At 49.5% G+C, this 24,555-nt stretch overlaps 3 protein-coding genes and 2 non-coding genes across 5 annotated transcripts; all 5 read left to right on the top strand.

The window, feature by feature from the left end:
• Positions 1 to 407: 407 nt before the first annotated feature.
• Positions 408 to 5,489, top strand: LOC149330641 (uncharacterized). The gene is made up of 3 exons (XM_089559911.1): positions 408 to 587; positions 1,717 to 1,971; positions 4,938 to 5,489. Exons 1-3 carry the CDS (start codon positions 433 to 435, stop codon positions 5,344 to 5,346), a joined length of 819 nt encoding a protein of 272 aa, XP_089416037.1. The 5' UTR covers positions 408 to 432; the 3' UTR covers positions 5,347 to 5,489.
• A 3,570-nt stretch (positions 5,490 to 9,059) lies between these two features.
• On the top strand, positions 9,060 to 9,132 carry TRNAA-AGC (transfer RNA alanine (anticodon AGC)). The gene has a single exon. It is a non-coding gene; the product is annotated as a tRNA-Ala (tRNA).
• Positions 9,133 to 10,930: 1,798 nt separating this feature from the next.
• Positions 10,931 to 14,468, top strand: LOC149330639 (neprilysin-1-like). Its single transcript, XM_089559469.1, has 3 exons — positions 10,931 to 11,068; positions 12,077 to 12,379; positions 14,088 to 14,468. Exons 1-3 carry the CDS (start codon positions 11,051 to 11,053, stop codon positions 14,466 to 14,468), a joined length of 702 nt encoding a protein of 233 aa, XP_089415595.1. The 5' UTR covers positions 10,931 to 11,050.
• A 1,190-nt stretch (positions 14,469 to 15,658) lies between these two features.
• Positions 15,659 to 23,355, top strand: LOC149330637 (uncharacterized). The gene is made up of 4 exons (XM_089559468.1): positions 15,659 to 15,931; positions 18,586 to 18,683; positions 20,817 to 21,171; positions 22,068 to 23,355. Exons 1-4 carry the CDS (start codon positions 15,659 to 15,661, stop codon positions 23,094 to 23,096), a joined length of 1,755 nt encoding a protein of 584 aa, XP_089415594.1. The 3' UTR covers positions 23,097 to 23,355.
• On the top strand, positions 16,940 to 17,012 carry TRNAA-AGC (transfer RNA alanine (anticodon AGC)). Its single transcript has one exon. It is a non-coding gene; the product is annotated as a tRNA-Ala (tRNA).
• Positions 23,356 to 24,555: the final 1,200 nt, after the last annotated feature.

The following is a 24,555-nucleotide window of genomic DNA, read 5'->3' as shown; positions in this document are numbered from 1 at the left end:
CCCTTAAGGACCGGCGGTTATCCTTAAGGTAGCGGAATGTATAAACCATTCTTCAGATGGTTCCCGAGATAACCACCCGCCGGTTCGCATTCCTACGCTCTCGCCGTACCCTCCTGGATCTCTCCAAGGTAACAAGGGGATTCAATAGGCGTTGCGGGGAAAGGACACCGATAATGAATAAGTGATGAATGCCGCAGAAGAAAGAAGTTCAGGGAGAAGTTTATATTTGTAGACTCATAATTTATCGCTTTCTTACACTTTCGTTTTGCTTCACTGTTTTTTGTCCGAACGCTGCCTTTAATGCGCCTAGTCAGGACGATTCGCTATGCACGCGCCATAGCTGAAGCCAAACTTGGAAGAAGAAGACCTAGCGCTGAGCTGTGCCGTCGGTTCCATTGTCGGCTGGATCAAGGGCACGACAGGGACGCCAGGATGAGCTACATCGGAGCCTACCCCTACAGCGGCACCTACGCCACGGTACTGCAACCGCAGTACCAGCACCCCATGATGATGGACCCTAGGATGATGGGGATGTACGGCCCAGCTATGCCCTACTTCAACGGCCCACAGCACTCCGACAACCACACGTGAGCAGAGACCACACATCTCCCGGCCATTGCTCTGTATGAGGAGGTTACTCTAGGGATTATGTAGTTGTTGTTAGTGGCTATTTATTAAGAAAAATAAAAATGCATATGGAAGGAACAGATGTTGCTAGCCGGGGCATCTGACATCGAAACCTGAAGCACCTGAGCTGCGGCTAGCGGAAATAAAAGGACAGGGAGAGGGAAAGAAAGGGGGAGCGATAGTAAGAAAGGATAGTAGTATGGCGGCAATATACGCTATGTACAAATACAGGCTATGGGACCTGTTTACGTTTTCCTTTGCAGGCACGATATTCCGCAACAACGACAAACAAAACTTCAACTTTCATCTTTGTTCCATACACATTTACCCCTGCGTGCCCATAGCCATGAGATCACTTAACCCTGTGGCCGGAGTTCTTAAGTCGGTTTTGTGCTGACAAAATGTAAAGCATTATCATTATCTGCTTGTCAACACCAGTGTGATCGGGCGGCCCGACAGTGAGCAGTATTCAGGCTGGAGTGGAAGATCATCTACATCAATGCCCCCGCCATCATCAACAGCAGATCACGCCTATGGTGATGTGCGATGAAGACCAAGGCGAACGGCGTTTCCATCGAAGTCAGATTACATCATAGCCAAAAAATTCACATGGACACCTAATCACCCTGTGTGTCAGCAGTGAGATAGCATTAGAAGGATGTACCTTTACCGGAAGTTACTCAGCGGTCTGGTGACGTTACTTCCCCGCCAATGGCAATTATCCGCTCCAGTGACGCCACTTCTCTCCTGGCAGTGGGAATTATTCTGCATGGCGACGGCTTCCAGCCAGTTAGCGATTTTTATGACCGACGACGCATTTTTTCGCTATTTTGCATTAAAACTCGTTTCTGTGATGGCTGAAAGTAATGTCTTCCAGATGAACCTCGAAGTGGGAGCTCTATATAAAATGTACCGCATGTGGTCACGGTGTCCCGAAGGGCACTGGCCAAGGCTACATTGAACAAGTGTTGGAAAGGGAAAAATGTGAAAAGGTGCTGTCCAGCATCACTTGTTGCATATCGATTGCCGTTTGGTTTTCTTTGTAAGCAAAGCCCGAACCACTCTATTTCTCCACGTGGACTTTTTCAGTCAGAACCTGCTGTTCTACATCTGCTCGCTGTCGTTCATGTGCCTCTTCGTGGTGGCCATGGTGTACTCGGCCATCGAGATGAGGCGCCGTGTACACGAGCTCACCACGGACGCCCACAACCGGACCGCCTACGCCACCGCCTCGAGCTCTACCGCAGACACGACGACCCGTCCGTTCCGCTGGAATACGGGCATTGAGAAAATGCTCGACGAAGGTGATGTCGACGATGAACAGCTAGTTCCAGACCACAAAGGGTGGGTGTACTCATTGTAACGCAACGATGGCTACCCGCCGCGTAAGCCAATGTGGTCATGGGGTTGTCACGGTGTTGATTTTGAAGCTTCGGTCATTTGCGGAGCGGCTACGTTTTGAAGTGAAGCAAACCCATCTTCCCTTTATTTTCTCTTTCAAGACACACTTCCCCCGCAAGAAGTTAATGCGGTGCTCACGGAATGCGGCGAGTTAGCGTCAGCTGCATGTGTTAGAATTTATCGAGATGATGTGTTGGGTTTCAGTCGCGAATTAATTTGGCGGTTACAACGACTGTTTGGTTTTGGTTTTATGGGGTTCAACTTCCCAGAGTGACTCATGCTATGAGGGACGACGCAGTGGATGACGCCGGATAATTAGACCACCTGGGGTGTTCGATCCCGGCCGCGGCGGTTGAATTTCTTTGGAGGAGAAATTCTAGAGGCCCGTGTACTGTGCGATGTCAGTGGACGTTAAAGAACCCCAGGTGGTCGAAATTTCCGGAGCCCTCCACTACGGCGTCTCTCATAGCCTTAGTAGCTTTGGGACGTTAAACCCCATAAACTAAACTAACTGACATCGCATACTACACGGGCCTCTAGCATTTCGCCTCCATCGAAATGCGACTGCCGTTGCCGGGATCGAACCCGCGCCTTTCGGGCCAGCATCCAAGCACCACATAGCCACCATGACGGCTACAGTTACTGTTCAATGTGTCTTGTGAGCCTTTGCCAGTTGCTATGTCCGATAACTCATCAATGTAATGGAAGGGTTATATAACCTGTGAATCACGTGACATTGATTTGGGATTATGCAATTTCTTGTGAACGACCACTACCTGCCTGCCTACAGTTGACGGTGTAAAATTAAACCTGGGGCACAGTAGAGCGTTATGAGAATCCTAGAGTCCTACCCTACTGAACGACAGGGCGCTGGCGTGGAAACAATACAGCGCAGTGTTGTCATCCGTTTTTCATTTTCTTTTGGTGTTATCATGTATATTACAGCATTAAAATTTTCCCTGTGTCTACGCGCTTTCACATTCATAAGTTGGGCTAAGGCAAGTTAATGGTATACGACGAATATTTCGAAAAACAATGCAAAGGATGAGCCATGCAAGAGAATATTGAAGACAGGCACTGACTCTGGACTCGCATGCCCATTGTAAAAGCGATGAGATTGACACATGGAATTAATGCGCCTTCATTGTCATGTGGCCACCACAAGCCCAGTTAGTCAAAAGTGAGGCTAACTGAGTATATCTAGGCTTATAACGAATGTTTCGATTATCACCGACTAGCTGAAATCCAAGATTTAATCAAAACACTGGCCTCACTAGCTAAACAAAATGCAATAACTCTACGGGTCAACCTCATCGCTTCTGAAACGGGCCAGTCCACAGTGAATACCTTTTTGCCTTTAGGGTTTACTGTCACGCGTCTTATTCTATATGCGCTACTTTTTGGAATATGCGCTTTTCCTTGTTTTCGCTCCGTTTATAGTGGTCCAGTGAGCCCCAGCCAGTGCAACACATAGCTACTGAAGGAAGGGAAAACTTTATTTACACTAATGGTTTTTCCTGCGGTTTGGGGGCATCTTCAGAGACGTCTAGGTTCTACCCCCAGGAGCCTTCTCTGTCGAAGTCGTCCGCCTCTAATCAGTGGTCGGTTGCCCTCAGTCCAGGGCTCCGCTGGCCACTGCCGCCCGTTGAGCTCGCTGTACCAGACCTTGTTGGTCTTCGCAGCGGTCGCTGGACAGCAGAGTCTCCCACTGCTCTGCACTCGGGTTTTGTATTTTGGGGACCACGTCTATGTTTTGGCAGGCCCATGTGATGTGGTATAGTGTAGGTTTTTCGTCGCACCAGGGACATTTGTTCGTGTATATCGTAGGGTGCATTTTGTTTAGTATATGTAGGTTTGGGAAAGAGCCTGTTTGTAATTGTCTCCAAGTGACAGCTTCCTCTCTGCTGAGAGATTTGTGCGGTGGGGGATATCGCATTATTCTGCCTCTATAGTTTTGTAGTATGGCCGAGTATTCCCTGGGTGCTGGCGCGAGTTCCGCGGTCTCGTCGGAAGCTCGGAAAGTAATGTATCCTCGAGCTATCCTGTCGGCCTCTCGGTTCCCTGCAACCCCCGTGTGCCCCGGTACCCACACAATTTTGTGTGGGATCTTGTCGCTTTGTTCTTCCCGGTTTTTAATTCTGTCACTCGCTGCGAGGAGTATAATAGCTACTGAAAAAAAAAATATGAATCGCAAGGTGATCTTCTCGCGCCGTTTCTACACTGCAGATGTTAAGCCACTCTTGCGTCCTCAGTGATGAAGACGCAAGAGTCTAGACACGGATAAAGAACGCCATATATTTAGAAGCACAGGCTGTATGCATGGGTATACGTATAGCGTACAGTGCATACATGGTCGCGTAGTTCAGGTTAGAGGTTAGCTTGGACGAATAAAGGGATGAAATACTGATGAGTAGCAGCAAGAGGAGATAAAACTAAGAAAGAGGTAGCCTCTATAGAATACAAGGGCTTCTATAAACAACAGGTGAGCCCCAAAGTTGAGCCCAGAGTTTCACGGGTGCATGTGCGATTTTTTTTTATTGCGAAAGCAATACTACTTGCACTTTCACGCCTTTGCCGTGCCGCGGCGGTGACCACCATTGGCCTTCATTTGACCTTGATTGCATTAGATTGGATTAGATTAGATTGGACTGGATTGGATTAGAGTAGATTACATTAACTTAGAGTAGATTACATTGGATTGGAGTGGATTGAATTGGATTTGATTGGAATGGATTGGATTTTATTGGATTGGATTGGATTGTATAACCGATGCATCACCACAAGTCTAACCACATGCACCACCACCAGCTGAACCATGGTGTAGTTACGGATATTGCTTTCGCAATTACCGGGCTTAACCAAGCTAAGCAACAGCGAATTTTTTTTTCCCTTTCATATTTTGCCAATAGCTTGCTGGAGGACACGCCGGAGGAGAGGCGTCGCAAAGCAAGGCTTGCAAGAAGACTCACCACGACTTCCCAAGCTGAGACCGAGAAGACTACAAGTCGCGTGAGGACTGAGCGGGAAGAAGTCTCGCGGTCGTCTTCCACTGCATCGACCTCTCGGAAGACGACAGCTCCCAGCACGCGCTTCAAAAACGTACCCCACTTTACGCTCAGGACCGTGAAAACCACAACTAGGAAAAAGATAAGACTTCGCCCTAGGACCACCGCTCAATCGAACGTAACGTCTGAGTGGTTCCGAAGAGAGACCCATTTGTCGGCTAAGTATTCGACTGCGACCACCACGAAAGGCACGAGAAAAATTTCAGATTTTATACCCGTGGTGCCCGAGACCCACGATGTCAGCGGTAACTGACATGCCATCGAGACGGAGCGTGAGGATTTTACTACCCGGCGACACGACCACACTGATGTCCTTTCCATGGATACCGAAGTAGGGTCCGAACGTCTGCCTGGAAAGTATAGTGGACAATGGCGTGAAAGTAGCCGGAATACTTGAAAGCGTGATATAATAAAGTTCCCACAATGTTAAACGTGCCAGTGGTACGCATGCAATATGGTTTTTCATTCTGTTTGGAAGTGTGTGGCTAGAGGTTTCGCCGTACTAAGAGCTTATCCAGAATCTCTTACTATTGCCACATCATATATGGCATATGCTAGGGGCCGTATATTGATTGCACAGCGGTAGGTGCATGAAGGCAGGTGCACGGCGAATCAGTATAGAAAAGGTTGGAGTACTGTGAGCAAGCAACGATGGAACAAAGCTTGAGAGCACAATCTCGAAGCATACAGGTATTTCAAATTGGGTGTCGCTACATAGCTTGTTGGACCGCTGTGTACTCATGGCGCCACGAGAGGGTCCTACGAAGCGCTCCCTGGACGTGATCATACCGCTATATGAGCTGCTTTGAGCGCCTAGGACAGGCACGGTGCAAGCGGTGGAATCAGTTGCGCAGATAATCAATGGTTCGACGAAAATTCGTCTAGTCAGGCATTGAGTTAAAGGAAAAAAATTGGCAGTGGCTTAGCTCTGGTTAAGCCTGGATATACAAGCGAAAAGCTGCAGTTATGCTTTGTTTGACGTCATGGCGGTCGCAGTTCGCGCACAATGCACTGGGAGCACCACGGTAGCGGTGTAGATTTTGAGCCAACTCCCTCGCTACCACTTCTGGGTCTTCTTTTCTTCCTTCCATGGCGAATGCAAGGTCAATTGAAATAGGTCGCGAAGCCGGAGCTTGAATGCGGTCCAGAACCAAGTGCTAGCGACATAAAATTAGGGGTGGAACTAAAGCGCCAAAATGAAATGAGTGCACAAACACGACTAGAAGAGGAAAATAATTAGGACATATTTTGTGTTTCAAAAGCATTCAAAAACAATTGCAGTGATTCCTTTTTAAAATGTTTTAGTTGTGTACATTTTGTTAGAAAGTATAGCGCTTGCTTTGTAAAAATTTTATGACAGCGTTCGCTCAGAGCAGCGGCAATGGCAGCGGGACGATGCCAAGGTTGACGGTGCTCTGATGCCATACCCTTATCATATCTTTTGACCATTCTGCTTGCTTTTGTTTGAAACTCGATTCTGCTAGCCCTACTTTTTCCTCGTTGCTTGCTGCTCGAGTTATTGGTGTGCATCGTTCGTGTACAGTTTCCGCTTTTCCCTTTTGCCAGCGCTTCTGTGTAGTTTCGTTCGGTTGGGTGCGGTTCTGTCGCTTTTGCCCCAAAAGGGCATCGTCTGTGGCCATGGGGCCCCCGTACGCAAAAAAGAGGTGTGCGGTTGCACGATGTGCGAGCGATAACCTGTCTGGCGGCGTCACATTTCATCGCTTTCCCAAGGACGTGAGCGCGACACCTGAGGCGAGGACGAAGGAAAAAAGCACAACGAGAACTGACTACCTAAAAATAGCGTTGGTGGTCGGCACTCGTCGTGTCTTCTTTCTTCGTTATCATGTCGGGTGTCGCGCTGATTGATTGTAAAACATTTTATTCGCCGGGAAGAGCTTGGCAAGAGGTCGCGTTAAGTGGTCGAGAGTACATAGCCCTCGACGACTTTGTCAGCCCACTCCACCGCCAAAACTTGCGTTCTGGGGTCAGAGCTAGCCAGCACGGTCTCCCACCGCTCGAGAGAAGGAGCTGTAACTAGATCACCCGGAGGTGGCTCTATTTTGCAGTCCCACAGGATGTGATCGTAGGTAGCACGTTGGCCACAGTGTTTGCAGTTTGGGTTGTAAAGATCTGGATAAATGTGCGCGAGGAGTGATGGGGTGCGTATCGATCTCGTCTGTAGACGACGCCACGTAACCTCTTGTTCTTTAGTAAGTCTTTTGTCTGGAGGGGGGAAAATTCTCCTCTGAAGCGTCGAAGCGTCGAATTCTGAAGCGTCGAGGCGTTCAGCAGTTTATTTTTCCCGCCAAGCAGCACGTGACGCTGACGTCACGAATATGACGTCACTAAAAGACGTGACTACGACGTCGCGTTTTTATTTTAATTATGACGTCACTTTTTAGTTGTCCACGCATTTCGAAGACGGCGCTGGCTGCGCACCATGAGCCGCCATGTTTTGAACGTATGGGCTTCTATGCAGCCTACGCTACCATAGTACATCTACCTTGGCGAATGTATGCGCCTCTTTTACGGCCGCCGCCGCCGTTCACGCGTTATCGCAACGCCTTGCGAAAGAACCTTCTCCTCTTGGGACGGCGGCGGCAGCGGCGAAGAGTAAACCGGTGGCGAGGATGAGGAAGGGCGCGCCGCAGCGGCGCCCAGGGGTGGCCCACGCGAAGCGCGGTGTTGACGAGCCTAGTGAAGCTTTTCGCTTCAAAAGAACACGGTCATTGACCAAGTCGAAAAGTTCGAGACGTTTCGGAACCTCGTACGGGTTCCTTGATCACTGGGCGGGACAAGGAAGCGTCGCAACTGATAACACGTGGCGTAACGAGCGTGCGTAGATGGGTGGCATATTTCCTTGTATCCGGTTCATAGTAGCTGGTGTCGATTAGATCATTAAAGATTCCAGCAGCCGCGCAGATGACACATTACTTTCCTTCGCGACGACAGTGGCGTGGCCCCAGTCAATCGCGTGATCATGTTCTTGCACATGCTGTGCAATGGCGTCATTCTCGTGATTGTTATTACTTACGTTAAGTTATGTGATTATTATTACGTGATTTATATTATTTCTTACGTCACGTTTTTGTTCGTTGAGCCGTCTTGTGAACTTTCCCGTCTCGCCAATGTAAACCTGGGGGCAGTCAGCACATGGGATCTGGTATAGAGGTATAGATGACGCCTGGAAACGCTTTAATCGGCAGTCTATCTTTCACGTTCACGAGCTAGCTGGTTACGGAGCTTGCTGGTCGGGTTCCGAAACGTCTCAAATTTATTGACTTGGTCGGTGACCGTGTTCTTCTTCCTTTAGCTGATCAGATGAGTACAGCGTTGAATGCGGCGATGTCCGCGTTGGAAGGGTCTATTGCCATGAAGAAAAGTTATCCTTTGGTGCACTTCATCGATGAATAAATGAAAGGAGTATCTTCGCTGCACATTTGTTTATCAATCTCAAACCGCGTATACAGCACTGCAATCGGGGGCGGATTTACGGACAACGTTTGATGGGGTGGTCTCATCTGCACCATGCACTTCTCGAACTTTTTTGTCAAAAAGAAAAAAATAGGGCTAATGTGGCTTTCCCAGGAAGTAGCGACAACTTGTTTCTCCTCGCTCTCCCCTCCACCCATTGGAGCAGACGACGACAAAGACGAGACTAGGCTTAGGGCATCGTGTGCTTGTCATTTTCTTTCCTTGTTTTCGTCTGTTGGGCTGTAAATATCTGCTTATTGAGATCGTTAGGCTCAATAAGAGGCAAAGCGAGCAGTTCACACCTCCATGACGAAAGTGGCGACTGACTCTGAAAGCATATGCCAGATTGTACGCCGCCAGCGTGAAGCTGATTAGAATGCGAGGCGGTGACCCAGGAGCAGCCGGTTCCTTTCAGCCTATTGCGTCACATTTATTCGACCTGGTTTTCGAGGGAACCTCTCTGAAGGAGTCTATTTACTGTATTCTCTCGTCGGGGGTGTAGCTCAGATGGTAGAGCGCTCGCTTAGCATGCGAGAGGTACGGGGATCGATACCCCGCACCTCCACTCTTTTTTCTTTCTTCATTTTTCTTAACTATCATCTGGATTAAAAAGGCCGCTTTCACGTGGCATTCAGATGCCACTTGCTACGGAGGTTGCAATGAAACCGCAGTTCCTTTGCCTGAAATTTTCGGTAGGTGAAGGGAGGTGGAATTGTTAGGGGAGGTAGAACACTGCAGAAGAAGTGCTGAAACGTCATGGATAACCACCTAGTAAAGGCGGAAACTTCGGCTAGTTGGAAATGGCAGTTTGAATTCATAGCGCCTATAGCGCTTAAGAAGAGGCAAAGGTTGAAACAAAAACATGCGCATGGTGCCACGCTAGTCTTCGATTGTTTATTTCACAAAAACGAGGTATACAGCGTCGGTCGATAGTTCCCAGGACACAGGGTCTGCTTTTGAGCGCTATAGTCGAGAATTTACGAAACCACCGTAGCCCAAAATCTATGTAGAGGATAGGGGAAGTATCGTTCTAACCTCTGAGAACCATGATAGCTTTATTGATATCATAAATGACAAAATATGCCTCTGAAAATCAGACCGTGTGGCCTGGGAACTTTTGACCAACCCTGTACATATGAGAGTCAAGACAGTTGTGGCGTAGTCATGCAGTCACACACGCGCAGTGCCCGTGTCATAAGTAATGCACGAGAGCTACATTACGCATACCATGACTTCTGTGCATGTGTGACTGCACGGATATGCCACTACCAGCCCCATGAGTTTTAGGGGAATCCCCCAATATGCAGTAAGCGTGTAGAAGTATAGCTGCTCTGGTGTGGATGATAATTAGTATTTTCTCCCTTATTACGCAACTACTGTTTTCGGTTGTGATATACACCTCCAGACATGGCAGTTGCGCGAAACACACACACACAAGACAGGTTACGGGACGAGGCAGTTGCGCTCGTCCCGTAACCTGTCTTGTGTGTGTGTGTGTTTCGCGCAACTGCCATGTCTGAAGTATTCAACCAACTAGCCCGACAACACGTTCTACTTAATGATATACACCTCGTTGCTTGTGAAATCAACGACAACTGAAGACTAGCATCAATCCCGTGTATATATATATGTGTTCCGTTTTAAGCGCTGGTCGTTATGAATTCAAACGACTAACTAGTCCCAACAGCACCACGTTGATTGGCGAAGGAAAATGGCAAGAAATATCCGGTCCGACAACTATGCAGTGTAAAGTTCAGCAGCCGTAAAAAATTACTCATAAAATTACACTTGAAAAGTTAACAGGCTCTTAGAAAAATATTGATGTAGGATTACGCAGTAGCATGATGGAAAAAGGCTTATTTCGGACGAGAAAACAGATTGACTATGTTTGAGGAAAAATGTGAAGATAGGAACCAACAATGGTGCATCTATCCCAATCGCAACTGATGGACTGGTGACATCATCAATACCTAAGTATATTTCGTGAAACTCTTTTCGAAAGATCAAACGATTACCTGCTATAGTAGGATAGAACTTAAGGAAACAGGAGTTCGTATCACAAGGATGGTCCGCGGCGTCCTGTATTACTTCGTCGGCCAATCACAACATTAAACGAAAGCAGCTTCCTCCCTTCCCTTACAGGCAGTTCAGTTGTCCGCCGAGATATGCGAGACAGATACTGCGCCATTTCCTTTCCTCAAAAACCAATTTACCATTTCTACGGCAGGCTGGATCCACATCGTCGTCTGCTTCTTTAAATAAAGCTTATTCCTCCTCCTTCCTCAACGCCCCAGATCTAATCCAATCCAATCCAATCCAATCCAATTCCTCGCGCGGGCACGGGCTCTGAGCGCGCGGAGCTAGCACGTGATAGAAGAAGCCGTGTCGTCCCGCTCGCATACGTCGCTTCGCCTCCACGAAGTCGTTCTTCGAACTTGCCCGTCTAACCTGCCTGCGGTTGCCTCCAGCCAGGAAACTCCAAGATGAGCGGAAATGCCGAGGTGAGGCCGTTTTACAATAAAGGGGGGTACACAAGACCTGTACCGACGTAATAGTGGCCGCCATCTTGGGACGCCGCTTTATCTAGTCTGCGTATCGCCACATGCTCCGGCCTGCCCCGTGAAAGCTATGTCCGGCGTTCCATCATCGCACCTGCGACTCTACTTGTGAGCTGTCTACAAGGGGCAATTTGTGGGGAAGACCGCGTCGTCGTCGGTTCCTTAACAGCCTAAACACAATCGCGCCGTGAAGGAAGGGATGAAGCAGGGAGTGAAAACAGAAAGAGAGAAAGAGTTTCCGTAGTTGAAAACTCCGGAATCATTCCGACGCCTTGATGATTTTTAACGTGCAGTGACATCGCACCGACCATTCTGGTTAAGGCTGCCTGGTGAACATGTCTTTCAGCAGCAGCGTCACATAGCGATGAGTAGGATAAGACAGCGCGCGCGAAGTAGCGGTGATAGCAGTACCCCAGGAACCGCGAAGGACAAAGTATCAGTCGAAAGAGGAAGGGGGGGGGGGGGGGGGGGCAACAACACGTCTGCTACATAAGCCAGCACTGTGTCCTCGGATAATCGTAGGTGTGGCGTGCATACGAAAGACATCAGCCCGATGAGAGCTATGTATCCCAGGTGCAGCGCGGTGTAGGAGCGGACGGGCAGGCCGTATGTCTGGGGCACCCTGCCTAAGTCCACATCGTAGTTAGACTTCGCTGGCATGTGATTCGTCTCAGGCCCGCTTCCGGTGTCCAACTTTCTTCATCTCCTTTCTTCATCTTTAATTTCGCATGGACCTTTAGGATAGCGGTTAGTGCCTTTTTTACGTTCATCGGTCAAATACGCGTTGTACCTCCCGAAAGGAAAGGGTCTAGCCTTCACAAGATCCCGGAAAGGGCAATGTGCATGGGTCCTGGCGCAACTGCGCTGCTGTTCACGTGATGGTGACGTCTTTTTAAGATGCGACTGTAAAAGTCTCGCATATGTTCATCTCTGTACCAAACATTGTCACAGGCCGCCGACGGCGAGTTGCCTCCGGCCACACGCAACCTGATGATGTCGGTCCGCATAGAGGCGTTCGCGGCCATCGAGTTCTGTGTCATCGCTGGCGTGGCCCTGTACGTATTCCTGACGCCGCCGCCCGAGCGAGCCCCGTGGAACGCGAGCTGCGTCGGCCTGAACTGCTACAACCTGGCCAGGGAGCTGTACACAGCCATGGACCTACGCTCGGACCCCTGCGACGACTTCTACCAGTTCACGTGCGGCCGCTGGGCGCAGCACCACCCCGACCACGAGGACCAGTTCCGCTACCTCGAGGTATGCCCCATGCACGCATGAGGACAGTCACATTCGCCAGGAGAATGGCGAAGATGCGGAGAGTATTCGAGAAGAAATACGATTAGGTATTAATGCCGCGTTAGAAGATTGGTTAAAGCTAGGTCCTTGGTCGGCTCGAGGTGCACTGAGATACCGGAGTTTCCTAGCATTTCGTCCCGCGCTTATAACCCTTCACGAAGAGAAGGCAAGATATATACACAGGTGGTTATACGATGTGATGTAACAGACCTGAGTTAGCAGTAATGGCTTTGCATGTCACTTTTACTTTAATATCCTTTTCATAGAGTCTTCGAATTTGATTCTATCGTCGCCTTTTCGTTCAGGTGCTTCTTGGGCTCCTGAAGGGTAGAAGTGAGTGAAGGATAAACGTGGGTGGGTGGTGAGGGGACTCTCGTAGGTGGGAAATGCGTCTTTACTGGCGGGAGGCAGGAGGTTCACTCCCCTGAGTGTGCTCCTGATGAGGCACCCCCTCTTGCCATGGAGAGTGTCGGCAGGTGCCGCTACCGCTCCTAGCCGCTAGGGGAGCTGGGGAGGGGGGTGAGGGGTGAAGGCTTCACTCACAAAGACCACTGTTTTTTCGCCCAAAGTGGATCCACAATACTGCCAATGCAGTAAAATGAGCAATTCATAAGTTACTAATCCTGTCAGGGTATAGTTCGGTTGGAACTCGTTTTTCGAACTTAAAGAGAAGCACGACTTCAGACAGCCAAGGCCGTTTTTTTGTGTTAGTACTATAACATGAAGCGGTGCACGATAAAATTCGCGTCTTGGTCTCTAAATGTCTATTATCAAAGCATCAGATTAAAAGATGGCACATTCAAACGAAAACTCTGAATGTCCTCTTTCCTAACATGAGCACCTTCTCGACTATGTAGACCCATCGCGTTCCTGGTAACGAGGCCGCTTTCCATTTCAGGACCAGGTGTATGTGACAGCCAACGAAAAGCTTTCCTTCTCAGGACAAGCCGTACATGACAGCCAACGTGAAGTTTTCCTTTTCAGGATAGAGTGTACGCGACGGCCAACGAGAAGCTTCCCTTAGGACAGGGTGTACGTGTCGGCCAAAGCGAAGCTTTCCTTTTCGGGACAGGATGTACGTGACGGCCAACGAAAAGCTTCCCATCTTAGGACAGGGTGTACGTGACGGCCAACGCGAAGCTTTCCTTTTCGGGACAGGATGTACGTGACGGCCAACGAGAAGCTTCCCTTCTTAGGACAGGGTGTACGTGACGGCCAACGCGAAGCTTTCCTTTTCGGGACAGGGTATACGTGACGGCCAACGAGAAGCTTCCCTTCTTAGGACAGGGTGTACGTGAGGCCAACGCGAAGCTTTCCTTTTCGGGACAGGGTGTACGTGACGGCCAACGAAAAACTATTCTTTTCAGGAGAGGGTGTACGTGACGGCCAAATAGAAACTTTCCTTTTCAGGACAGGGTGTATGTGATTACCGACGTGAAGCTTCCCTTTTCAGGACAGGGTGTACGTGACAGCCAACGAGAAACTTTCCTTCCCAGGACAGGGTGTACGTGACGGGCAACGTGAAGCTTTCCTTTTCAGGACAGGGTGTACGTGACGACCAACGTGGAGCTTTCCTTTGTCAGGACTGGGTGTACGTGACTACCTACGAAAAACTATCCTTTTCAGGACAGGGTGTACGTGACAGCCAACGAGAAGCTTTCCTTTTCAGGACAGGGTCTACATGACGGCCAACGAGAAGCTCCGCGAGCGCATGGAAAACCTGCCGCCACCGGACAAACCGCTCTCGTCGACGGACAAGGCGGCGCTCAGCTACCTCTCGTGCGTCGAGGTGCAGACGCGCCACATCGACGTTCCCTGGAAGATCAACGAGCTGCTCTTTCGCCAGGGCAAGGGCGAGGACGGAACCGGAGGCGGATCGCTACTGGAGCCCACCACCGGTAAGCTGGCCACTCCCGAAGCGGCTCTCCAACTCCTGGTGTCGCTGGCTCTGGACCTGGACATCGACGTCCTGTTCAAGGTGAGGGAGCCAATGTCTCTCAAGGCGCAATATTGGCGAGCCGCCTGGCGCTTTATCCTACTCCTGGGCTAAACGGTGACCGCGTTAACTGAAGCGTCGTCAATAAGTTACTCTAAACCCAAATTAGCTTATATGGGAGTAAAAGGGAGTAAACTGTCTTTAGAGCACTCCCTTTTAGGGACAGGGTATGCTGGCCAAGTTCAAGGGTGGATCTCTAGCACTAAATATACTGAATTCTTACTCTTGGCAATGAAAGTGCATCCCCTCTGTAAAGCATAGTAGCTTGACACAGTTAGCCGGGGGAGGGTAATTTGAAATGTCGTACCTCTATTAAAATCTCCGTAACTTCTAGAACTTCGGATGTTTTGAAGACGAAATTTTTTTCCTATTGCCAACTGTATGCTGTATTTTTAGTGAAGGAAATCTACTTCAGGACTTACTTGGCCGGAGTGTATAGGGGGGCCTCCGGCTTTGTCAAGCTGTCGCTTGTGACAGCTTTTACTGCGGGTCTCCCGCGCCATGTATTCATTTGGCGCAAATAAAACCATTATTATTATTATTATTATTATTATTAATATTGATAGCCTACTCCCTTTCCCTATTTTCAATATTTTTTTTTGTTTTGCTCGGCATCCGCACGAAGAAAATGAGGAGCCCCATAGCCAGTTCAATGTAGATTGCTTATTCCCAGCAAAAAGCTGCAGTTTTAGACAGGACACGAACGCACTAATGATGGGCGCAATGTGTTAGAACGAACCTGAAAGCTAGCTTAGGGGCACTTCGTGCTGGGCTAGTTTGTCCAGTTTGACTTCTTTTTTTTTCTGCGTGTATTTTATTTTATTTCTGCTTATATAAGTTGCGGCCTAAAGTCAACAAAATTAGTTAAAAGCTTGCACAAGTCTCGAATGCCTCTTCTCCTGCGTTGGTATATCGTATGCGCAATTTGTTCTGAATGAAACCTGAAGGCGAGGCAGAATGTAGCGCTTTTGTTTTTTAAGATGCCAGCTGTAGTATCTCCGTTTTTTTTTGTGCCAAGATCTCTACATGCATTCGTTGGCAGTGGGTCCCATTAACTGGTGACCTGATCCATTTACCTATCCCCGTTACAGTTAAATAAATTTGCGGTTGAACCCCTAAGCGCATTCTATATTAGAATACGCATTCCCCATTCCTTTACAGCTGACATTAAAAGGCATATCTCATTGCGTGCACTGCCCTCGAATATTTTTCTTTTCTCATCGTTCTCCTCCGCGCAGATCTTCATGGCCCCCGACCCTCGGAGCGACAGCCGGCGCATCGTGAGCGTGGCGCACAGCGAGTCCCTCCTCAAGTGGATGCGCCACCGCGAGCAGCTCATCACTGCGGAGGCGACGGCCGTCTGCATCCGCCAGTTCGTCAACGTGCTCTCCACGGAGCACGCTATGCGCGCCGACTTGGCCGCCGCGCTGGTCAAGATGGACGTCGAGGTGACGACCAAGATGGCCGCCGCCGCGGCGCTCTCCCTGGGGGCCGGCGTGTACGTCACCTTCGGCCAGGTCAGTGCAAAGGAGGTTGGATAACTGTCGCCTGCTGATGGAAGTACCCAAGCAGCAAAGGTAATTGGCCCAATACTGGAAATGATCGTTTCGAACTGGTCCTTTGTAGGGCCAGCCTTGATCAATACATTTTCAATATTGGGCCGATTGATTTTGCTGCTTGGGTAAAGCTGGTCGGTCGGTCGGTCGGTCGGTCGGTCGGTCGGTCGGTCGGTCGGTCGGTTTATGAGGTTTAACGTCCCAGAGCGACTCAGGCTATGAGGGACGCCGTACTGAAGGGCTCCGGAAATTTCCACCACCTGGGGTTCTTTAACGCACTGCACTGACATCGCACAACTAGTACACGAGCCTCTAGAATTTCTCCTCCAAAGCTGTCAGAAATGAAAAGCGTGACTGCTCAACACAGAAGCCTATAATCACAAAGAAACCTTCCAGCCTTTTCGCTCACACGTTGATTGAAGGAGCGGCAGGACTAGCTTTACTTCACGTTGGTTAACCATTATTAAACCCGTGCCAGCCCTGTGGACATGGACGGATTTTCGGCTGTTCTTGAAGAGGGCGTTTCAAAGTGCACTATACGCTTCCTGAACTTTTAGAATGGGGGTCAATGTGACTTTCGAAGGAAAGGCATCAACTTTCCTTCCCCATGCCCGACACTCAGATCTGCCCATTGGAATAGAAGAAGACAAGCTCGAGACTAGGCTGAGGACATCACGCTTGTCATTTTTCTTCCTTGTTCTCGTCCGTTGATCTGTAAATATCTGATGAAGATCGTTAAGCTCGTTAAGCGGCAAAGCGAGCGGTTCAAATCTTCATACCCAAACCTCCTTTTCAACCGACAAATCTACGTCAGTTTGTACGCAGCCGGAGTGAAGCTGATTAGAATGCGAGGCGGTGACCCTGGAGCAGCCGGTTTCCTACATCCTATTGCGTCGTATGTCTTTGACGTGGTTTTTAAGGGCGACTCTTTGTGCACCTGAGGGAATCTGTTTACTGCAGTCTTCCGTTGGGGGTGTAGCTCAGATGGTAGAGCGCTCGCTTAGCATGCGAGAGGTACTGGGATCGATACCCAGCACCTCCATTCTTTTTTCTTAATTACATTATACAAATATGTTCGCTTTCTCTCTGTGGTCGTCAAGATACTTTCAAGCGTCATTCATTACGGAAGTGTCAATGTAAACTGACGAATTTTTCGCACTGTTCCTCAAATTTTCGTCTATGCGGAAGGAGGGCAGCATTGTAGAAGTAATGATGCAGATACGTCGTGGATAGCCAACTAGCCCGCAAGAGCAACTGCGGTAAGCTTCAACGAACGTTGGTTCCCGAAGGCAGGCCGTGATTCCTCCTACCCCATTCGCTCCTTTGCGCTGAACGACCGTGGCGCCATAATGGCTTTCAAACGGTTGCCTGCTGGACTGAGACGCTAATGCTGCCAAGAAATGATTGTGTTATTTAAAAAGTAGAGACTTTGCAAGCGGTACATATAAAGGAGAACGGTCAAAATAATACGTATATAGCAACGATTGGAGGTGCGACGTTCTATATTATCACACAAAAAAGTATAAGAGAGTTCGGAAAAGAAAATAATTTAGTTTACAAGTCACATGGATCTCACAGTAGGTGGCAACGGGTACGCAGTCGTAAAATTGTGGGCAAAACAAAAGGGGCAAAAACCATACTAGAACAAGAAATACCCGGTACACATGAGCTGTACATTGTAAGCTGCAGGAGAAGTAATTGATAACACTGCCCACGAAAAGTTAAACAATTCGAAATAGATATATGCAATCGTATGGCGTGAACTTAGTCTTTTTTGGAACATGGTAAAGCTAGATCAGGTATTTAAGATGTTAAAGTAATGAATTTCATTGTGTTATGGTAGAAAATTAAATACAGCTAGGGCTCACAATAGTTTTCGCATCAAGCTAGACACGGCTGTCGTGAGAAGAAAAGCGCATGCAGTCTACCATGGTAAATAGTGAGTAAATAACTAACAAAGGTGTCTCCACTGTTTTTTTTTTTTTGTGCTTAAGTATGCCTTGTAGTGACGGCTGTGACTTGTTAAGGTTCTGTTTCATGTAGTCAGCGCCAATGATGGTCTATGATGAGATCATTTGAACTCAGCCGACCGACTTTACCGGACAGGCACAAGCTCAATGTTCCTGGACCCACCCTTCCCAGTTTTTGCGGCTGCCATCACGTGCTGCATGACGCTACACATTAAAAACTAACGTGGGAATTCTGAACATTTGTAACACCGCTTTTAATTTCCACGGTGTCAGAACAGTCCGTGCGAGCTCAGGAAGCAAGTCGGATTTTGCAGAGAATGGGAAGAATAGGCCATCATTATCAACACCTTTGCGCACCACATAACTGCTCTCTTCACTTTTCTCTCATTTACAGATCAAAATATTCCCACTGATTTGCGCTGTGTCCGCCGTTGGCAGTCGAGAGATGGCGCTAGTTGGTATCGCCCTAGGAAAGATGGGCATCAATGTGCTAGTCGCTTTGTCATCGGTCAGAAGGTTTAGCTGGTGGCCACCGTGAACAGTGCGATAATTCCTACCGCTGTAGTGAGCAAACAGCTATGAGGCCTGTACAAATGGAAACAGCGTTCGCTTCAGCTCTGACATCATAGCACCTCTGCTACGCAGGTGCCCTCTATGGAGGCGCCCACAGAGTCGCCCCCTGTCGCCACCGAGGGGAAAGGTACTAACCTCGAAGACACCTCGCAGAACAGCACTGTCTCTACGTAAGTCCGCAGTCGCCGCGCTCGATGACAGGCAAGGCAAACCAGTGCTGTAGTAACTACTTAAAACTAGTGAATACAGTGCTATACTTACTGCGAAGGCGACACACACCGCCTTCTGAAACGTCGCAACGACATTTCTTTATAAAAGAAAGCAAACTTCATCAAATAAATTTCTGGGTTCCCTAAAAACCAATCGTTACTCAAGAATGGACTAACTGCAAAAAGCATCAGCCATGGTTAGTTTCCTTAGGCATTAATTGTTTCCCTCGACCACAAGGTACTGCAGTCAGTTCTGTTGTACACATTTTGACCGTGAGCAAAAAAATCTACGACTTGTGGCGTCATCACGACCTGCTCATCAGATTGTGACCGAAATAACCACCGTAACAGGTGGCAGTTAAATTAATTACTGATAGCGAAACGTTTCTCGGGAAGAGAAACTTGGCTCGCAAACGCATGGGGCAGTGGCGCATCGCTTAACCGAAGTAGACAGGATTGCATGTGTCATCTTCACTTCTGCTTCTATTGTCTGTGTTTTCTAGCGAATTGCCAGATTTCGAATAGGGACTAATCGCCTCGAGTCAGCGACGGATGGTTTGTATGTAGAAAGATAAATGGCGGAAATCAATAATATACCTAGTTTTGGCTTAGAGTACGAGTGAATGTGGGAACAAATGCGGGTTAATGACATCATATAGTTGACATCAAGAGGAAGAAATTGGCTTGGGCATATCATGTAACGTGAAGGTGAGATAACCTCTGATCCTTAAGGTTTTCGTTTATTGGTTTATTGGGGTTTAACGTCTCAAAGCGACTCAGGCTATCAGAGACGCCGTAGTGAAGGGCTCTGGAAATTTCGACCACCTGGAGGTATTCAACGTGTACTGACATCGCACAGTACACGGGCCTCTAGAATTTCGCCTCCATCGAAATTCGGCCGCCGTGGCCGGGATGAACCCGCGTCTTTCGTGTCAGCAGCCTCTGGTCCTTAAAGGGACACTGAGGAGAAATTGAAGTTGGCTTGTATCGACAGAATACCAGCTCCTGATTAGAAAAACGCCCCTCATACTGACAACAAAGCTCTTGTAACGTAGAAAAGAGCAAGAACCAAAATACGGGTATCGCCGCCACAGGCCAAACTCGCAAGTACAAGCGTGGTGACGTCATATGACAAAACAGTGTTGCTAGAACCAATGGTTCTAGTAACCCTGGGACACGAGAAGTCACGAATCACTGAGGCGCAGCCAATGCGTGCGCAAATCTCCTTGACGTCGCCAGATGGCGCCAGGTACCCGGCAGCTACGCGCTTGCTTGCAGCATCGGGACCAATCAGCGCCTGGTCACCGGTGTTAGGCGGGCTCCCGGTATTCCGCTAATGGTAACAAGGTACACGGTATGCTAAAGGTGTCTATTTGCGAGAACTTTGTTGACGACTTCAAGAACGGGATCCATCGTAACGCTGGCAAAACGCTGGCGCAAACGTAAACGAAGCGACGGTAGCGACGGCCGCAATACCCGATAGATGCCTTCAACGTGCGGCCGGCGGTAGCTTTCTTTCCGGCTGCTGCGAGGCCGCACTGCTGGCCGCCAGAAATCACGGAGTCAGCGTTACGTCATGCTTCACGTCACTTAGTCCTGTGTCGTCATAGGAGAATCCCGAGTTTGAATCAGAGCGGCGGGAAAAACTTTTTCAACTTCGAATCCAAATTTCTTAAAAATAAATGCATCTTTCGCTGCCGGCCAAGTGGCAAAAAAGCCATGAAATGCCGAGCTATCGGATTTTGCTATAAAAAAACATTAATAGAGCTCTCCTCAGTGTCCCTTTAAGGCTAACGTAGTGGATTCCAAGAGAAGGCAAGTGTAGCAGAGGACGGCAGAAAGTTAGGTGGGCGGATGAGATTAAGAAGTTGGCGGCGATACGGTGGCCGCAGCTGGCAAAGGACAGGGTTAATTGGAGAGACATGGGATAGGCCTTTGCCCTGCAGTGGGCGTAGTCAGGCTGCTGATGATGATGATAGCGAGTCGTCGATGGAAAGTCCTATATAGGTCTTAGCGCTCGTTATTGTGAGTCTCTGCTCCTCCTTCCGACCCACCTCGGATCACCACGAGCTGAACCCTGATCCTTGACTGCAGCGACGACCAAGCGACAAACGCCAGCGGCTCGGGCGGGGACAATCAGTGGCTCGACGCCTTCAACGCGGCGCTCGGAGACAAGGGCAGCCTGAGCGCCGACGAGCCCCTGTTCGTGGCTGACCCGCGCCTTTTCGCGCTCACGCGCGAGGTGTTGGAGCGGTACCCCACCCGCCACGTCCGTTACTACACCGCTTTCCACGTGGTACGCCAGCTGGCGCCCTACACGTCGTACCGGCTGGTCGACGCCATGTTCGCGCCCGAGAACCACACGGCAGCCATGGTGTACTACGCGGACGCCTGTGCGGCGGCCGCCAGTCGGCTGACTTCCTTTGCCCTGGCCAGCTACGTATTCCAGGTGGGCCCCAGCTTCGTGGACCCAGGAGTTCGAACCATATACTAGTCATGGTGTCGGGGAACCAGGGCCTGAACATCATTTTGTAGATTTTGGAACCAGAAGTTCGAACCGGGCCTGAGCATCGTTGTGTAGATTCACCAACAGGGGAAACCAGGACCTGGGAATCGTTATGCAGATTTTGGAACCAAAGTTCGAACCAGGACCTGAGAATCGTTATACAGATTTATCAACTCGTCTAACTATCGGCATTTCATCAGTTTATGTACTCCTGGATAAAAGCCGCGGTAACAGATTGCAAACATTTATGCGAGGTTACTGGAAGTGGTTGGGGTATGTGATGTTTAAGTTCCCAATGATTCACATTGAGAGACGCCATGGTGAATGGCTCCGTATTAATTCCCTGCTGCATTTTCACCTCCATCGAAATGCAGCCGCCGCGGCCATGATTCGATGCATGCCTATTTCAGTAGCCGAAAACCATAGCCACTATAAGCCACCGCGTCGGGTAGATTTTTCAAACTAAAGTCGCATAATTAGCTTGAAGGTTTGATAAGTCTGCATTACGATGCCATTATTTCACCGAAATTTGACCCAGAAGAGACGCGTCGTTCACAAGCGACAAACATTTTAAAGGACCATTTCACGAAATCAATCGTTGTTGTTGTTATTTACTATAATGTGGCTACTGCAGAAAAGTAAAATAACGAAAGGCTTGCGTGCAGTTATCGGGAAATTACTTGCAGGGAGATGCGGAAATCTACCCTCTTCACGACGCTTGCGCACTTGGCCTCGTCTGACTTTCTTTTACAAGATCAAGATGGGTTGCTTATCTGTTATAGAAATAGAAATAAGCATAAGGGTTCAGAATAACATAAAACTATCTTCGTTCCTTTCAGAATTTGGTGCAACAGAAACAGGTCCAGGCAGCCTACGACCAACTGGACGCGCTCAGGAACCAAACGGTCACCTTGGCCACCGCGTGGCTTGCCCAGGCGGACCAACCCTGGGCCTTGCAGCGGCTAAGCGCCATCAAGAGCATGGTCGCTTGGCCCGCGCGGCTCAACGGCTCGAGCGGAACTGCCGTGGACCAGTTTCTGGCGCACCTTCCCGACTTCCGGGGCTACTACGTCGAGATATACTTCGACGCCGTGGCCGCCATCCGAAACCACGAAAAAGCCCAGCTCCTAGACCGAACCAACGGCTCCGTCGAGAACAAGATCGCCCGGGAGGAAGACGGTCCCTTTCCAGGACTACGACCCACCGTGCGCTACAGTCCCTGGTACGGCAGCATCTTGGTTTCGCCCAGCGCCATCCTGGAACCGTTGTTCGTCAACGACAGCGAATCGGCGAGCCTGGGCGCTTTCGGACACCTGGCGGCGCACGAACTATGGCACGCGGCGCTCGGCGAGATGCCTTTGGGCGTCTCGCCCCAGTCTGATATTACCCTCGGTGAAGAGCAACTGAAGAGACACGAATGCGTGACGAATGTCTACAAGAAAGCGGGTGCCAACAAGAAGGATGCCGAAAAGGGCTCCTCCGAGAACGTCGCTGACGTTGTGGGCCTAGAACTCGCCTACTCCGTCTACCGCGAGGGTAATGCCTCCGCACCCGCTTCTGGAAGCGGCGGCGACGGAAACGCGACCGACATCAGGGGTCTCAATCCCGACCGGCTCTTCTTCCTCGCGTCCTGTCTGAAGTGGTGCTCGGCGACTCCGGACACCCTGTCCAAGACGTCGCTGGGCTACACGACACCGAGGATCCGGTGTAATGTGCCGGTGGCCATGTTGGATGCGGGTAGCGGCTTTGTCCAGGCATTCGGCTGCAAGCCGGAAAGCAGGATGGTAAAGATGGTCGCCGGTCCCAAATGCATGGTCATTGAGGAACAGCCCATGGATCCACCCCGCGTTTACAACATAACTGGGTAGCGCTTGGTGGGCACCGGTACGGGGCGCCTTTACAGCCAGTTTTCAACCGCACTGGCTGGATGTGTGAATGGACTGTCAAGGCGCCTTCTAGTCCAAGACGGTGCGTAAAACGAAGGCGACGTTCCAGCTTCAGTACATCACTAGTAAGCCTCAGCGGTGCGCGTGGCTGCTGCAGACACTGTTGCTCACCTGTTTTACGCAAATGTTCATCATTGTAATTGTTTGTGCTGCCGTGAAGATAAAACTGCTATGCTTGTCACCTAGCCTTCGTTGTTGTTCGTTGCTCAAACACCCGCGTAAGTACCTTAGTGGACTGGACGACATTGTCGTTTCAGAAGTGTGCTCTGCAGGTACTCAACAGTTAAAGGTAGTAAGCAAAACGCAGTGACTCGAAGCGGCATTTTTTTTTCCAGGCACTGGGTACCAACTACTCCAACACCAACGTTCTCCACTCAATGATCCGACAAAAAAATATGCACATTTTACGAGACCAGGGGCGTGCCTCGCGCGAAAATTTCCGACTGAAGGGTCCACACAGCAGCATTTCGAAGAGTAAGACCGCCATGAAGAGCCCGAGCAAGCACCACATACAGAACCCAGTTAAAATGGCAGTTTGGGCGAGTTGGTTAAGCATCTTGTAATAAAAACAGCGCAAGGACACAGGACGAGAACGGCGCCGTGTGTGTCTACTCTCCGTTCTCGTCCTGTGTCCTTGCGCTGTTTTTATTACAAGAACCCAGTTACTCAGGAGTGCTTGCGTCATCGGAAAGCGCAGCACAGTAAGGGTTTTCCGCCCCCGAACTGCAAGGAGCCCTTACTCCAGGGCTCTTACGGCCTTAGCTGTTTGCTGCGCTCACTAAACGAGCTGTCTTTGGTCCTGTAGGCTTGAGCTGCACAGTGTGGCCTCCCAGTGCTCAGGTTGTGGGTTGGGATATCCAGGGAGGCCTGCATGCTTTGGCAAGCCCCCGTAAATTGTTTGGGTACAATGTGTGGTGTATGTGGTGTAAGAGCAGCACAGTAGGTGTGGTGACGGCACTGCGAAAGGTTAGCTTAAGAGCTAACTCGTAGCCTCTGTGCAAAGAGAAATAAGAGCGTAAAACATGCTTCCGTCTTACCGCCTCCCACAATGTCCATCCTAGAGCCTGGAAAGTATTGAAAACGTGGCTCACAGCTTGCTTTATTGCTCTGGGCTTTAGCTTTCTCCTCCTCCTCTGTCTCTCTCCTGATTCTGGACAGCTCGTGGACCACCTGAGCTGTGAGTGGCCTGGCCTGGAAAGAGCACAAGTCAATGAAAATCTTTTAATGGTATCAAGACTCCAGGAGAAGAATGAGTGAACAAATACAGCCCAATGGATGTGATGCACTCTTACCTAGACTACATTTGCAGACTGCTATTTGTACTACCACATCAGCGCAGAAATAAAATCTCCTTCCAGAAAGACACATCCTCAACATGGCG

Source organism: Amblyomma mixtum, chromosome 9, assembly GCF_055824585.1.
Source record: "Amblyomma mixtum isolate Tamu chromosome 9, ASM5582458v1, whole genome shotgun sequence".
Classification (NCBI taxonomy): Eukaryota; Metazoa; Arthropoda; class Arachnida; order Ixodida; family Ixodidae; genus Amblyomma; species Amblyomma mixtum.
The sequence above is the reverse complement of the archived record's forward strand: the minus strand, read 5'-3'. Positions and strand labels throughout refer to the sequence as shown.

Excerpts from the sequence above, each read along its gene's own strand:
- LOC149330641 (XM_089559911.1), top strand. The coding sequence starts at position 433 with ATGAGCTACATCGGAGCCTACCCCTACAGCGGCACCTACGCCACGGTA. Across the intron at positions 588-1,716 it reads CAGCACTCCGACAACCACAC|TCAGAACCTGCTGTTCTACA; the intron begins GTGAGCAGAGAC and ends GGACTTTTTCAG. Across the intron at positions 1,972-4,937 it reads CTAGTTCCAGACCACAAAGG|CTTGCTGGAGGACACGCCGG; the intron begins GTGGGTGTACTC and ends TTTTGCCAATAG.
- LOC149330639 (XM_089559469.1), top strand. Across the intron at positions 12,380-14,087 it reads ACCAGTTCCGCTACCTCGAG|GACAGGGTCTACATGACGGC; the intron begins GTATGCCCCATG and ends TTTCCTTTTCAG.
- LOC149330637 (XM_089559468.1), top strand. The coding sequence starts at position 15,659 with ATGGCCCCCGACCCTCGGAGCGACAGCCGGCGCATCGTGAGCGTGGCG. Across the intron at positions 18,684-20,816 it reads CAGAACAGCACTGTCTCTAC|CGACGACCAAGCGACAAACG; the intron begins GTAAGTCCGCAG and ends CCTTGACTGCAG. Across the intron at positions 21,172-22,067 it reads TGGCCAGCTACGTATTCCAG|AATTTGGTGCAACAGAAACA; the intron begins GTGGGCCCCAGC and ends CGTTCCTTTCAG.